Below are 15,191 nucleotides of genomic sequence, written 5' to 3' on the forward strand. Positions count from 1 at the left end.
TTAGTGTCATCTGCACGTGATTGGATGACTCTGGATGAATGTTAATACCAGGTCTGAATGATGTCTTACTCTTGGAGCTGTGAGATTTAGAGACTGGTGTCATGGAGCAAACACTCAAGATCATTGATAGCTGTCAGCTGTATATTCAACATTAACTAACTTATTTCACTGACAACGGCTTCAAATATAAAAAAATGTGTCATGGTTTCCCTTTATCGCCCAGATTGCAGAAGAACTAATCAATTATTCTCTCTGAACATTCCAACCAATGTCATCTCTGGCCTTTGAATCGTGTAGAGGAGGAAACCTGGCACTGGGCAGGTGCCGCCGCATCGTCGGTGGACCTTTTGTTTAATATGGAGCAGCTTCTCCTCTTGCACGTCTCCCTCGCGTCTATCTGTCGTGTCATCTTTGAGCTGGCCAATTACTGCCGAGCTGAGCTTGTCACTTTGTTCTCTCCCCGGATTTATGATGGGCTGTTAGAAGTGTGAAAACAGGCAGGCGGTGGACGAGCGGGAAAGAAAGCAGAGGAGGACTCATGAAACATGCATGCTGTGACTTTACAGAAGAAGTGACGCCTCTGCCGGGCGTCCAAATCAACTCAGGTATACTGACCTTCCCAAAGTGTCTACTATTTTACTCAACGCACTACTGGGACATGATGGTACTCTGGGATTCCAAGCTGTAATTTAATTTCGTATCTTACTCACAATGAGAGAATAGAGTAAATAGTTGAGTGTGCGAAACCCAATTAATGATTAGCAATGATTGATTGGGCACCTTGCTCAGGGGTACCCCAGCCTGTGTCCTGTCAGAATTTGAAGAGACAAACCTCTGGTTACAAGCCAGGGTTCCTTTCCACCAGGCCTCGGCTGCTCCCATCATGCAGATGTGTAGGTGTTTTACTTTAAAGCGGACCTAGAAGTTCCAATTAACGCTGTTTTTTAGTGTGTATCTGCGTCATTACCTTGTTTAAGAAGCCCTGAAGGTTCTAAACAAACAGTTCAGCCACTGCTGAGAACGCTGTGTTGTATTGTAATCTCGGGCTCAGCGAGATCTCTGAAAAAACCCGGTCCGGTTACGCAAACAACGGTTCTCCGGAACAGCAGATCCTCCTGCTCCGGGCACTAGTCCGGACACATCCGGTTGCGTACATTGAACCGCAGAAGAAGAATAACGTCCGTTGTGGAGGTGTTTCATGAGCGACAGTGTCTCCTGACTCTGGGTCAAAGTCATAAAAGGGACTGTGGGGGGGAGTCGTGAAGAAGCTATTTTTAAACACTGTTAAAACAATGTTTTGATAATGAGTAGCAGTGCATCCACCGTTTCTGAGAGTGGGTGTGCTGAATATGTCACTTCCGGGTACTGGCCAATCACAACACACTCTGTCTTCCGAGTGTGAGTGTTGAGTCTGAACCATCGCGGCTGGGGAACAGCGTCAGAAAAGAGGATTTATTTTGGCTCGTTTACAGCAACTAGGAGGTTTTTGACCATAAAAACAAGTTCATGTATGTAAGTAGACCTCCATAACTAACATATATGTGCAACAGGACCACTCTATGTGAGCTTTAAGTAGAAAGTCAGACTACAAATGGCTTCCCCCAAAGTCATGACTTTGTGGTCAGAGCAATACTCAAGTCATCTGATGTGGACACAAAGTGGTATCACCACCGACGACAGTAGTGAGGCATGGGATGTATGAATCAGGAGTTAAAAGTGGGTCATTTTGTAAACAGGCTGTTGGTACTGGGCAGAATGTAAAGTGCACTTGGGTAAACCTGCATTAAAAATACAGTTTAAATAATGTACAGTATATACTCACAAACCCCTAGACAGCATTACAGCCATCACTTCTAGAAAACGACAACAAGCATGTTTGTTGACACGTTTTTTTGTTGCTCTGCATAAGTCATCGCGATCATTGGTCTGATTGGTTGTAGGTCTATCCATGATGCATATGGAGCCATTTAGATCTATGTCAGTTGGTCACGTCTTTTGAAAGTGGAAGGTGACTACAATTTCAAATTTAACAAACACAATCTGTTGTTCATTTACAACTGCAGTGTTCTTCTAAATAAACCTTTTTGTTTTTCTTCATTTTTTGTGGTAAATGGTATTTTAACATGCAGTAAATTGTACATAGCTGCCAGATATTGGAAGTTTATTGGAAATGGACAAAACCACTTAGTTACAGGACATCCTCTGGTCCTTTTATGGTAAATCAAGCAAATTGTCCAGATGAACATTTTGAGGGTGAGGTAAAGGGCGCTTTATGCTCTGCACATCTGCAAAAATGAAAAGGTTGTAACCATGACATGGTAGTTGAGAGAGAAAGCAGTGGTGATTTCAAACTAAAGTAGGACACTTTGGCAGTATTAAACAGCTTTACATTTAAACTGTGATACATGCTGAATATTGGTCATTCATCTTCTCAGTTCCTGGGAATGGTTTGGTTTGAGGGTGTCCATCAAATATTTAGTAAAGTATCATCTGCTTAGTGAAAATATATGGCACTCTGCTCCGGGGAGAATATGTTTCTGTAAAGACACTTAATTTCCCCCAGTGTGTCAGTCCATTTGGAAAATGATTAGCGCATTTATCCAAATGAAAAAAAAAACACGTAATGCTGTATTTCCAGTATATATTTGGTTGGGCGTAAGGAGGGGTCATTATATCCCCGCTTTCTGTATTGTGACATCATTATCGAGAGTGATATTTTTGCAGATTGATTTTCGAACAAAATAGATCCACAGATGGTGAAAAGTCCACTGGGAATTCCTGCCTGTTTCAATAAACAGCGCTGGAAGACTGATGATGGAGCCAGAGATTATTGCAGCGAGTGTCTCTGGGCTGATGGTGGTATGACAGCTTCACAGTCATTTTTTTGAGGACCGCAGAGAGGAATAATAAACCAGGACTATATACATTCATTAACATGGTCTCCATGACTATATGGTACCAAACTGTAAAATACACTGTGTCTGATGTGTCCAAATTAGAAATTGAATGTTGCTGTGGGCAACGAGAGAAAGACAGATTTGATACAGGAGCGAGACATTATTCCTGGCCTCAATCCCTGGATCTGTACTGATTTATTTAGCTTTTCCATGAGTGCGTTTGTGCACATGTGTTTGAGAGTGCATTTATACTGTATACGTGTCACGTGTGGCTCCCTGTGTATTGATAATCACATTGCTGTCGGTTCTGTGATGGAAAAAAAAAAGCATTTAAAAACAACCAGGTTTGAGCGATGTACTTTATAAAGTGAGAGGTACAACAACAAGGTACAAAACATAATGCAATACAAAATGACAAATGTTAAAACACAATTTAGTTACATGTTCTATCCTGAATTGGAGACCAGGGGAAGAGGTTGGCTCTTTAAAAGTGATTTAAAATGTCCAATAGTCTGGGCAGATTTTATTTGAAGGGGTAAATCATTATATAGTTTTGGGGGCAGCAGTGTTTGTAGCCTAAAGACTGGCTAACTGTGGTCAAACTTGAATTTGGAGGTAGGTGCTGACCACCAAATTGGTGAGAAACATGGGTCACACATTTAGCGTCAGAGAGTTGAGTATTTACATGCGAGCAACTCTGAGCTTTTCTCTCCTATTGGTAACCAATTTAGTAGAAAATATTTTGTTTTAATTGTGTGGTTCTATTGATTGACCAGTGTGTAGTAGTGTGCCACAGCACCAGATCAGCATTACTAACCAGAGAGCCGAGCAGTTCTTCACTGATGTGTGACGATGATATAGCGAACACGATTGACCCGACACTCTCGTGTTTAGTGTTTAAAATTGACCAGAATTGATTATACAAAGTGATTAGCAATTAGATACAGCATTTGACCAATAGGTGCGTCACAGTTTTGGGCACCTAAGAGAAACATGCCCCATGAGTGGATTATTTATCTACAGTACTGATGAAATTGTTTGATATTGGCCCATATTACCAGAGGGTGGCCTAGTCCCCCATCCCAGATTAATGGGAGGGTTGCATCAGGAAGTAAAATATCTGCCAACTCAGATATGCGGATCATCCGCTGTGGTGAGCGAGAGAATCCGAAAGAGAAGATACACCTTTGCATTTGCAATTTCCAAGAATCTTAAAATCAGTATATTTTGATTTGTATTCAGAAATCTATCCATGTCTACTTGTATGTTCACACATACTTGTTTAAAACTTAAGATTATGAAACAGAATCATAATTAATTAGAACAGGAAACACTATACCACCCTCTTTGCAGATTTGGCATTTGTGTCAGTGTGTTGATATCGACCAGGACTGCAGACACTTTTACTGATGAGAGCCAGTGAGCAGGTGTGTTAGGAGGCTAATCCATTTTTAATGAAACATTCAGCAGGAGGTGCAGGGTTCTGAGAGGACGCCTCTTAACAGAGCTAAGTATGGCATCAAAGGGTCTTGAAATTTTAATAGCTCAAGAGCAAACTTTTATTAAACGTGCATCATCCTCGCCGGCTCCATAGTTTGGTCTGTTGTGATATTTTTGAGTGTCACTCACTTTCTTATGAAGTCACATCAAAGGTTGGACCGGGACAGCAATGTTTGAGCATGACTGTTTTTTCAGCGACATTTATATAAAAAATTGAAAACAAATCACCAGAGGAAACTGTAGAATCTGAGAGAGATGTTGATGTATTTGGTGGCTGTGTGTATTGTTGCCTGCTTTCGGGCTGGATTGATGTCTGCACGGTGGCAGGTAACACATTAATGCAGACCAACATCCATTGTTCATCTATGTATACATCAATAAGTCAGAATTCAGCCAAAAACCCAAAATCCCATAAATCTGGCATGAATATCCTACATCACAACTTAAGTTAATAAAGCTCTCATAGCGGACGTCACACAACCCAAGTTACACCATTTTGGCAGGAAGTGGCCTTGTTCACGTTCATATACATATGTAACTGGCAGCATTTACCAGGCAAAATGTCAGGCATTGAAAGTCAACATGGTGAATGGCTGAAAATAGGCTGATTTCACCAAAAACACAGTTTTTGACCAAAAAAATTGAGAAAACTAGCTTTTTGTGAAAACAAGCATTTCAAGCAGATTGGTGACTTTGGGGCAAATATTTTTTGCTTTATGCTACATTTACACTAGCACGGGTATTTTACAAAACAGAGACTTTCCCCTTTGTTTGTGCCTTCAGTTTACACACAAACTGCGATTTCACCTCTGAAAACGATTCTTTCTAAAAAATTCCGGCAAAATGATTTGTGCACAGTTATTTTGGAAAACGAAGGGAGAACAATATCAGTTTTTAAAAACCAGCTAATGTAAACGTAGCCTTAGTGACACCTCAAACATCTGAACAATGTTTTCCTTCTATAAAACAACAAATTCGACACTCATAATGGACTTTTGATGGCAAAACAATTTTTACATCTGACAAAAAACATTTTTAGTATGTATGTACGTTCATGTGTGTTTGTGTGTGTGTGTGTGTGTGTTCTCAACACTCAGAAAGGGCTTTTGATGGCAAAACAATAACTTATTTACAAGATTCTCAGTTGAGACTACACACGACTACACGCAAAAGGAGAAATGCGGCTCTCACCGCGTCACCCCAGGTCCTTTTTTGGAGTCCTTCTTCTTATGATCTATGCTGATCGCTCATCCAAAAAGAGCAGTACTGTCATCTACAGGTTTAATTCGTCATTACACTACAGGTTTGATATTGAGAGACGAGCTCCGCCAGAGTGTCTCGCGGTGGAATAAGAATTATGGGCACCAATTTGTGGTGTTACGTGTGTGTGGGTGGTCACAAAAACCAAAAGAAGCTACTTCATTAGAATGTTGGTTAATAATAACTGCTGCAAGAGCAGGATGAGTAAAAGAAGTACAAGTACAGTACAAGTTAAAACGTACATACTGCAGAAAGAAACAACTATTAAAAACTTTTGAAGTTTCCACAAGAAAATAACTTACAAATGCAAATGACCAAATTTGCTGTTTCACACTTGGAGGTAATTGCAGTTTCAAACTCTGTCAGACTCCTACTGAAAATGCAAGTTAATGATGCCACTGAACTGCAGGAGGGAGTGTGCCAATGTCACTGTATGTGGAATATTAAAAGCAATGGAGCAGTATTTTATTTAATTTTTTTTTTTTTAACCTTATGATGCAAAGTTCAGTGATATATGGTTTTACATTCCTCTATGCCATGACAAGAAACCCAGGAAATCAAATCCACATATACATAATTATACCAGTTTTAAGAAATAACATGTCAGTGATGACAGTGATCCATCCATCTTCTATACCGCTTTATCCTCCATATGAGTGTCGCAGGGGGTGCTCTCTCCACAGAGACGAGAATCTAAATGCCGATTTGGCTTTTGTGACATTGCGCCATGCGAATCTTTTGCTACAGTATTCAATATTTCAACTCCAGTGACTGAAGTGGGATTCACATTGCATTGGCTTTGAATTGCCCAGATAATTTTCAACCATTTAATGTGAATGCACATTAGCACCAGCAGGTTAGCATTAAATGAAAAAAAAATGTGTACGTTCAAACATCAGTGATCTTCAGACCATGATCTATTCTCTCTTATAGCTGCTAAATGAACATTATGGATTTGTTGTTACAGTCAGCCACGCTGGCAAATATAAGAATTGTAGAAATATAGAATAGTTTATGTATTATATGTAATGTATATGTTGTCCAAATTTCATTCATAGCTGTTAGAATAAAAAAGCACAAGAGAATGGGGTTCATATGTTATGCTGTGTATGAATTGTATTTGGCCTCCAATTGTGTTTCATTATATAAATGAGGAAACTTAGTTTTACAGCAGTATATCAATATGATTTTTAAAAAATCAGTATGCTGTCCATCCCTAGCAGGAATTTGTTGACAAATATCCTGATTGGAGCAATCCACTGCGGGCAGGAGTATCTTGACATGTCATCTCGACACATGGTGGCTTGATTTCTGTGGTCTACAAGTTTAGTTCAAAACAGGACTTTAGTTTAATCACTCTGTGACTTTTCATGCAGGTCAGGGGAAAAGGGGAAGGTTTGTCCAACCAGAGCCTCCATTATAGCATCACTGTGGTCAGGCTGTGACACGATAAGGCTGGTTTTTTTTCACCCCCAACCCCCATCTTCTCTTTTAGGCAGAAAATAGTCCACAGGACAGCCAGTGACAAAGTGCCCTCTTAAAATCCATTCAGGCTTGTATGTGCATCTTGCAGGTGCTTCAGATACAAAGCCATTTGCCTCTCTGTCTCTCCAGTCTGAGCTACAGCTTCATATCTTTCTTCCTCTCCGCATCCATCCCTGTTTTCTGACACACTGCTGCAGTGGCTGGCACACAACACAGGCTACATCCCAGCAAAAAGGAATGTGTAATAGGTAATTCAGTAAAAGGTTGCAGGGGATGTGAGTTGTGCTTTGCGGCTGCTGTCTCGGTGCATGTAAGGAGGTAAGAAATGGCAGAGGTCATTAGTCTAATTGCGCGCTGAGACTTAAGTGCAGCACACAGAGCCTCGTGCCTCTCAAGCTTTTCCATTTCAGCTCTGTAGTTGTGCTGTTTACGGTTGTAACAATGGCTGATTTACCCTTTAATATAATTTCTAGTTCTAATATATATATACTTTTGTAATGTATGATTTTGCCTCATGCTTGGGAAATTATTATCTGCTTAACAACTAATTCATCAACTTTCAGTCAGCAGCTAAATCCATCCTTTTATTTATTTTTTTGAATTTTATTGTGATATTTTTTAATATTACGGGGCCCCCGAAGTGACATGAGAAAAGAAAAAATGAGGAAAAAAAATAATAATTGGATATTGAAATCTCGAGTTTCAAATTCGTAGTTTCCCAAAAAAAAATGAAAAAAAATATATAATTTTGAAAAAAAGTATAGATCTTGAATTTCCGGGAAAAAAACAAAACAGAAACAGAAACAGTTGGATTACAGATGTTAAGATGATGATATTACTTTACAGTAGAAATACATTTTATTGAAAGAGAAAGTGTTGGTGTAAGTGTTTATTTTGATGTTGGAGCCATAATCACATTGTATTTTTCCAACACAATTCATACAATGCATGTAAAATTTGATATGATCAGTGTGATTGCAACATTTTCAGAATTTCACTTATTCTACATGTTGTTTATGAATAGACACGTTTGGAGAGCAACAGAATGTAAGTAAGTAGAGAATAACTGGGGACCCAAGGACTGATCCCTGAAGGAAACAGGAAAGAGCCGCATCAGACGAGGCTTCAATCAAATTAGATTTAGTGGAAGAACTGAAATCACCAAAAAAATTAGCATGGATTTTTCTGGTTTTGCAATATAAGACGCGGCTAAACTAGACGGCTTTAAAGGTGCATATTAATTATGTTTTTCTTTTCCAGGTTGACATCGCTAGTAGCGAGCTGTTATTTCCAGACATCTGCACACGGCTGAAGTGCTGAAGTTGTTCACTGCAGCTGTCAAAACTTGCAGTCTCAGAGGAGAGAAGGGAGGGAAAAATAGAGGCAAAGTCTATGCAAAAGTTTCCTCCAGAGTGTGTTAGTGTGTGGGCGAGACAGTAAATGAGTCTGGTCTTCCCTGAAGGCTCATAGTAGAAGCAATAATATTCTGAAATGGAAGTCATATACTGCGCGTGGGTGTGCACATGCATGAGTGTGTGCTACACTGTTTAGAGGACAGTTTTACCACAGCAATAACAGTCGCTGTTGGGAATGCAGCAGTTTCTCGGTCAGCCTCAGTTAGGAAGCTATTGTAAATTTCCGGGGTGTTTATTTGTTCATTTTCTGCCGTTTTATTTTCCACTTGAAGGTCGCAGGGTCCAATCGAGCTGACAAGGCGGAAGGTGGGGTGCACCCTGGACAGGTTGGCGGTCCACTGCAGGGCCAACAAGATGAAAAACCATCCACTCATTATTCACACCTATGGTCAATTTAGTGCCTAATTAACATAATCTGCATGTTTTTTGGACTTTTGGAGGTATCTGGAGTACCCGCAGTGAACCCCCACACATGTGGAGAGCAGGCAAACTCCACAAGGCCCTTGATCAAACCGCTGTCGCTGTGAGACACTGCACAACTGTGTGACCCTTCCAGATGTTCAGTTCTACAGCGTTCACTGAGCAGACTTTGGATTTGTTCCAAAGATGATTAGCATTGAGCTTCAGTCATGCTCCCAGCCATGTGCTTTTCTGCCTCCTCCGCCTTTTCCCTTGTTTCACTCATTAATGCTCCTGCACTCTCTGCACCAACTGTGCTAGTTTTGCTTGATTTGTCTCTCGGGTGAAATGCTTTTAAGTGCACAATATGTATTTTTTTTTTGCTGGGCAGGGATCTCTCAATCAAAACAATAACAAAAGACCTTGTTTAATGAAGTCAGGAAGCAGAGTGGGGGATCATGGGAATTCTTGTCTTGTTACCCTGTGTTTTTGCTTTTAACGGAAAAGGATTTAATCTGAAGAATGCAAGAGGTAGTCGTGACCCAGAATGAAAGAAATGAAAGACAACACACTGGATAACTAGTAGTTCCAAATATTTCCTTCCTCGCTCTGACACACTTTGCAGAGGGTTTGCTCGTGGAGTTATAGTAGAGAAGGACAAAGTGGGTTAACGTCATTAAAAGGCGACCATGACTTTGAATAGAATTATGGATTTCTGTATTATTTTACTCTTCTTTTTTTTTTTTAACCCTAACCCTGCACATAAGGTTCATATATCTATCTTTATTTTATAGATCTATAAATAACAATGATTAACACTCACACATTCATACAGTGCATTGCCTGGGGAAGTGTAGGCCTGAATTGAACCCCAGTTGAAAGACGACGCTGCACCACTCAGTCTGGAGGAACACACGCACAAACACACCCTGATTGCTCATTGTTTTTTATCCACCTTCACCAGCAATTATTATTCACCCCTCCCCCCATCTATCCACACTCCAAACCAACTGACACTAACTAATTGACCGACTTGTAGGACATCTTAATAAAACTAAAAGCAGAAAGTGTCATCTAGCCCACTCATTACATTGGCCTGATCCTTTATAGTTAATTAACTTTTTTTCCCTTCTGTGTCAAACAAAGGGAAATTTATCATATTGTCAAGAGTAGTAGACCTTTCTCACTCTCCTCTCCACCTCTGAAAGGAATATTTAAAGCTGATGGTAGCAAAGAAACACACAGAGGGGCCAAACCCATTTGTCTCTGTCAGTGAATTATTTACATAGTGGAGCAACATTAAATTAATTGTCGTGTCCATGGATTTATAAGACAATCTCCCTGACCAGCAACTTCCATTTTTCAAATGCACGTGGATCAGTCTTGTCACTACAATTGTCACTTTGCCAATTGCCCGTACCGTGAAATGTACCAAGCAGCAAACAAAACATGTCAAAATCCTATGTAAAATATGTTATGCAAATTGGAAGTTGCGTGATGTTCACCCTCCCTGGCAGTGAAACAGTGATTTACTTCTTCATGCTAAACTCCTGAGCTCTGGCTGCTGTAGCTGCAGATTAAGTCTGTGAGCGGCATAAATAAAAGCTGCAGCAGAGGAAAGTGCCAATGCGGGCGATGTAGACCTGCTCGGGCTTTGACAGAGGTGCCATTCACCCTGCTGTAAGTGCATGTACCATCAAATAATAATCTTGGTGAAATTATTTGGAGGTTGACATCCAACATTTATATTTTCATTTTATCATTACACATTTTTTCAAAAATGAGGTAACAGAAAAATATTTATTTATAATTCGTAGTTGCAGAACTCTTTGATTCTTGAACTTGTACTGGTAGTGGGACGTGAAACAGAATAAAAAACAGAAAGTAATATTCAATGCAAGGGAGAGAAAAAAGCAGCAGGTATTTTTTAGAGTTGAAAGTTATCACATTCTTGAGCTTCATGCAACATCACAGCTGTAGACATACTGCATATGTGCTGTGATCACATGAACCTGGGATGTGGGCTGCGCCATAATGATGCCACAGTAAATCACTGCTACATTGGGTTGCGTTGGTTGGTCAGTGAGTGAGCAAGTGGTTGATTGGTAACTATGTCTTATATACCGTGAATATTTATTTCTACCTCACATTTTATCTCTTGTTACCCCATTTTTTTAATCCCTTTTATGTATGTATATTTCCTTATCAGTTTATACTTGCTCTTGCATGACATTGTGTTCTTGGTTTTATTTGTCTTTTGCTTTTATTTACGGTGACATTTGCTGTTCAGAATTTTGTGGCTTTACCTTTGTGTTTATCTTGTTTCTGTCCCTGAGTATTAATTCTGTTTTTGCTTTGTTTGTCAAAGCACTTTGTAAACTGGTGTTTTTGAAGGTGCCACACAAATAAAACTGATTATTATATTTTGAATTCACCCAGGATAATTTCATGCACATTTGAAATTTCTTTGAAAGACTTAAAAGACTGAAATGCACAAAAAAATATGCAGTTCACACTATACGCTTAGCACGGACGGATATTGGGCTGTAAATCACATATCTTTCGAAAAGTTTGCTTGACAGTCTTCAATCCTAACAGGTGACATACTAAGGGAACTGGTGTGTGTAGTGCCGAATATGCAACAGATATATGACTAAAAGAGCTGGGTCCTACGGTGGCCGAGAGGGGCAAACACACTGCAACGACCCAAAACACATGCAGGAGGACAAACGACAAATGACCGACACCGCCTTATAACACAAACATACACATACACATTTTTTCTCATTGAAGCACAAACATGTATTCGGCTTCCCATTTTTCTTGAAACTGCCTTCCAATCTGCATCAATCTTTCTCTTCCTGGACATTTTGGGATTATTTGTGGATATTTCAATCTCAATTTAATTCGCCCCATGATGCATATACAATGATACACTGCAAACTAGTGACGGGATGCCGTCACTTCACGGGTAACACAATCGACATGCATTGTGGGAAATGTAGTTTATGGTCAACACATCCCTTAAAGCAGCATAGACCTCGAGGGCCACATAAAATGATGGCCCCCGGGTCTTGAGTGTGACACGTGATGTAGAGGATAGTCAGAAACATGGTTGTTTTAAATAATTATGCTTTAAATGATAACAAACTCATTCTCCCATTTCGGACTGTGTCATTTGTAATTTACAGACGGCATTAACACATCACTCTTTCTCTCTTTCACTTCATCCAGGCCATGGAACCAAAGGAGTGTTCGAGCTGCTAGCAGGCTGGAGGAGAACGAGGGAAAACCTACCCTTCAAGGAGCGCGTGGCGGACGCTTTTGCTGACGTGATGGTTTGCTACACCATGACCAGCTCACTCTACATCATCACCTTCGGGATGGGAGCTAGCCCCTTCACAAACATCGAGTCGGTGAAAATTTTCTGCCAGAGCATGTGCGTTGCTATACTGGTCAACTACTTTTACGTGTTCTCTTTCTATGGCTCCTGTCTGGTGTTTGCTGGACAGCTGGAGCAGAACCGCTACCACAGTGTTTTCTGTTGTAAAATCCCCTCGGTGGAGTATCTGGACCGCCAGCCCACGTGGTTTAAAACTATGATGAGTGATGGACATGACCTGTCTACGCACCATGACAGTGTTCCATACCAGAATCACTTCATCCAGCACTTCCTGCGAGAACACTACACAGAGTGGATAACAAACACTTATGTCAAGCCCTTTGTGGTAATTCTGTATCTCATCTATGCCTCTTTTTCGTTTATGGGATGTTTACAAATCAGTGACGGATCGAATATAGTTAACCTGTTAGCTAGTAACTCCCCGAGTGTTTCTTATGCGCTGACTCAGCAGAAATACTTCAGCAACTACAGTCCTGTGATCGGATTTTACATTTATGAGCCCATTGAGTACTGGAACTCCACGGTACAGGAGCACCTGAAAACTCTAAGTCATGGTTTCAACAAGATTTCGTGGATGGACAATTTCTTTCACTACCTGCGGGTGGTGAATGTCAGTGCGTCAACAAAGGGCGACTTCATCAACATCCTAAAAGGCTCCTTCCTGCGTAGCCCAGAGTACCAGCACTTCACTGAGGACATCATCTTTTCAAAAAACCGTGACACCGATGAGTATGACATAATCGCCTCACGGATGTACCTGGTGGCACGGACAACTGAGAAGAAGCGTGAGGAGGTGGTGGAGCTTCTGGAAAAGCTCCGTCCATTGATGCTCATCAATAGCATCAAGTTCATTGCCTTTAATCCCACATTTGTGTTCATGGACCGCTATAGCTCCTCCGTCATTTCCCCCATCCTGACCTCAGGCTTCAGTGTACTCACCATCCTCATCCTCACTTTCTTCCTGGTCATCAATCCCTTAGGGAACTTCTGGCTCATCCTCACAGTGACATCTGTGGAACTGGGCGTCTTGGGTTTGATGACCCTTTGGAACGTTGGCATGGACAGCATCTCAATCCTGTGCCTTATTTATACCCTCAACTTTGCAATGGATCACTGTGCACCACACTTGTACACTTTTGTGCTGGCCACTGAGCACACTAGGACGCAGTGCATTAAGTTGGCACTGGAGGAGCACGGGGCTGCCATCCTGCAGAACACATCCTGCTTTGTGATTGGGATAATGCCCCTGGTGTTTGTGCCTTCCAATCTGACCTACACACTGTTCAAGTGCTCCCTCCTCACCGCAGGCTGTACTGTGCTGCACTGCTTCGTCATCCTGCCGGTCTTCCTGACCTTCTTCCCGCCATCCAAAAAGAGACACAAGAAAAAGAAACGGGCCAAGCGGAAAGAGCGCGAGAGAGAGCGGGAGCGGGAGAGGGAAAGGGAAAGGGAGGAGATAGAATGCATTGAGGTCAGAGAGAATCCAGATCATGTGACAAATGTTTGAAGAGATGTTAGCAGTGCATATCAGTGGGTCAGTTACTGGTTAATGTGAGGTGTTCTCCAACTGTGAGAAACCTCTGGAAATGCAGGGGGAAGTGGATGTATCCCCTGTAGAGTGGACACCTGTCACTCCCAACCAACAGCAGCTAAGCTGGCCAGAGTAGAGTGCAGCGCCACTGGTCAGTCAGTCTGGACAGTGTATCTCATTTGCACAAACTGTAACATGCTCTCGGTTCTAAAGCTCTTTCCCAGCTATTTGGAATAAAAAAAAAAAAGAAGTAAGTTGGCAGAACCTATGCTTGCTAAATCTGTAGGTATATTCTAAAAGTACAGTATGCTAGTCCATTTCAATATTAGCGATTCTATGTTCTCATGCAACCCTTATCACAAAAGACAGTGAGTGAGGATGGACGCAGTCTGTTAAATAAAGTATGTGTGTACACGTTGGTAAAAGTGAGTCGAGTTACGATACAAAAGTGCACAGATTGTTGTGAAGTTGTGCATATAACAGTGAACGCACCTCACTCCTCAAATAGGAGAACTGCAAAAGTAAACAAAAAGACGAATTATGTGGTAAGAGAATGAAACTGTGGACCTGGAAGCACACTGCATGCTTAAATCACAACATGAAAAATAGCTTAACAGCTGAACTGGGCAGATGGCATACACTGTGTCTACTATGAAGAATTATCTTGAACATTGCTTTATGTCAAGGTTCATGTAAGCAGGAGTCAAATATTTCTTCTTCATTCCAGAAGTCATGTACAGTCTTAGACGATGGCGGAATTAACGTTTGGAGAGATAGTGTTGTGCTGTTGTACAGCAGCATTTAAAAGGCAGCAAACCTGAGTACATATGAGTACTCGTGTAAGAGTTAATTCCAAATTGTTCGTGCAGACCAGTAAAGTCAAACGTTAAGAGTGAATATCAGACTGTCTGGCAGACTGAAACATTTCTGTGAGAGAACAAATATCTCTGTGATCGACTCACAGGAGTTCGCTCGCATGACACTGGTAATTGGAGGGTCTGAATGTGATTCAATACTAGAAACGGTGCCAAATGGTGCACACCAGCTTATGTCTGTCAGATTTGTATAAAAACAAACAAACAAACAAAAAAAAAACTATCCCAATACATTTGAACTTTGTCCTAGCTCATTTCAATGATTGCTGTTCGGTGTTGTTCAGGTTTTTGAAGCAAATTATGTAACAGGTTTTAAATGAAGCAGTGAGGCACTTGGGTTTTTTCTTTTCTTTATTTTTTTTTTTTTCAAAGTAAAAGGTTTTGAGATCAAAATCAACAACTATACGTTATATTCAAATTACATTT

General features: G+C 40.8%; 1 protein-coding gene across 1 annotated transcript in view; it reads left to right on the plus strand.

The window, feature by feature from the left end:
- The window catches only part of ptchd4 (patched domain containing 4), a gene marked incomplete at both ends in the record, with an annotated part of 48,132 nt that extends 34,266 nt beyond the window's left edge, over positions 1–13,866 (plus strand). Inside the window, one exon of the mRNA XM_083899128.1 lies at positions 12,191–13,866. Within this exon, the coding sequence (XP_083755254.1) occupies positions 12,191–13,866 (1,676 nt within the window). The remainder of the gene's footprint in view (positions 1–12,190) is intronic.
- Positions 13,867–15,191: the final 1,325 nt, after the last annotated feature.

Source organism: Microchirus variegatus, assembly GCF_963457635.1.
Source record: "Microchirus variegatus genome assembly, chromosome: 12".
NCBI classification, from domain to species: domain Eukaryota; kingdom Metazoa; phylum Chordata; class Actinopteri; order Pleuronectiformes; family Soleidae; genus Microchirus; species Microchirus variegatus.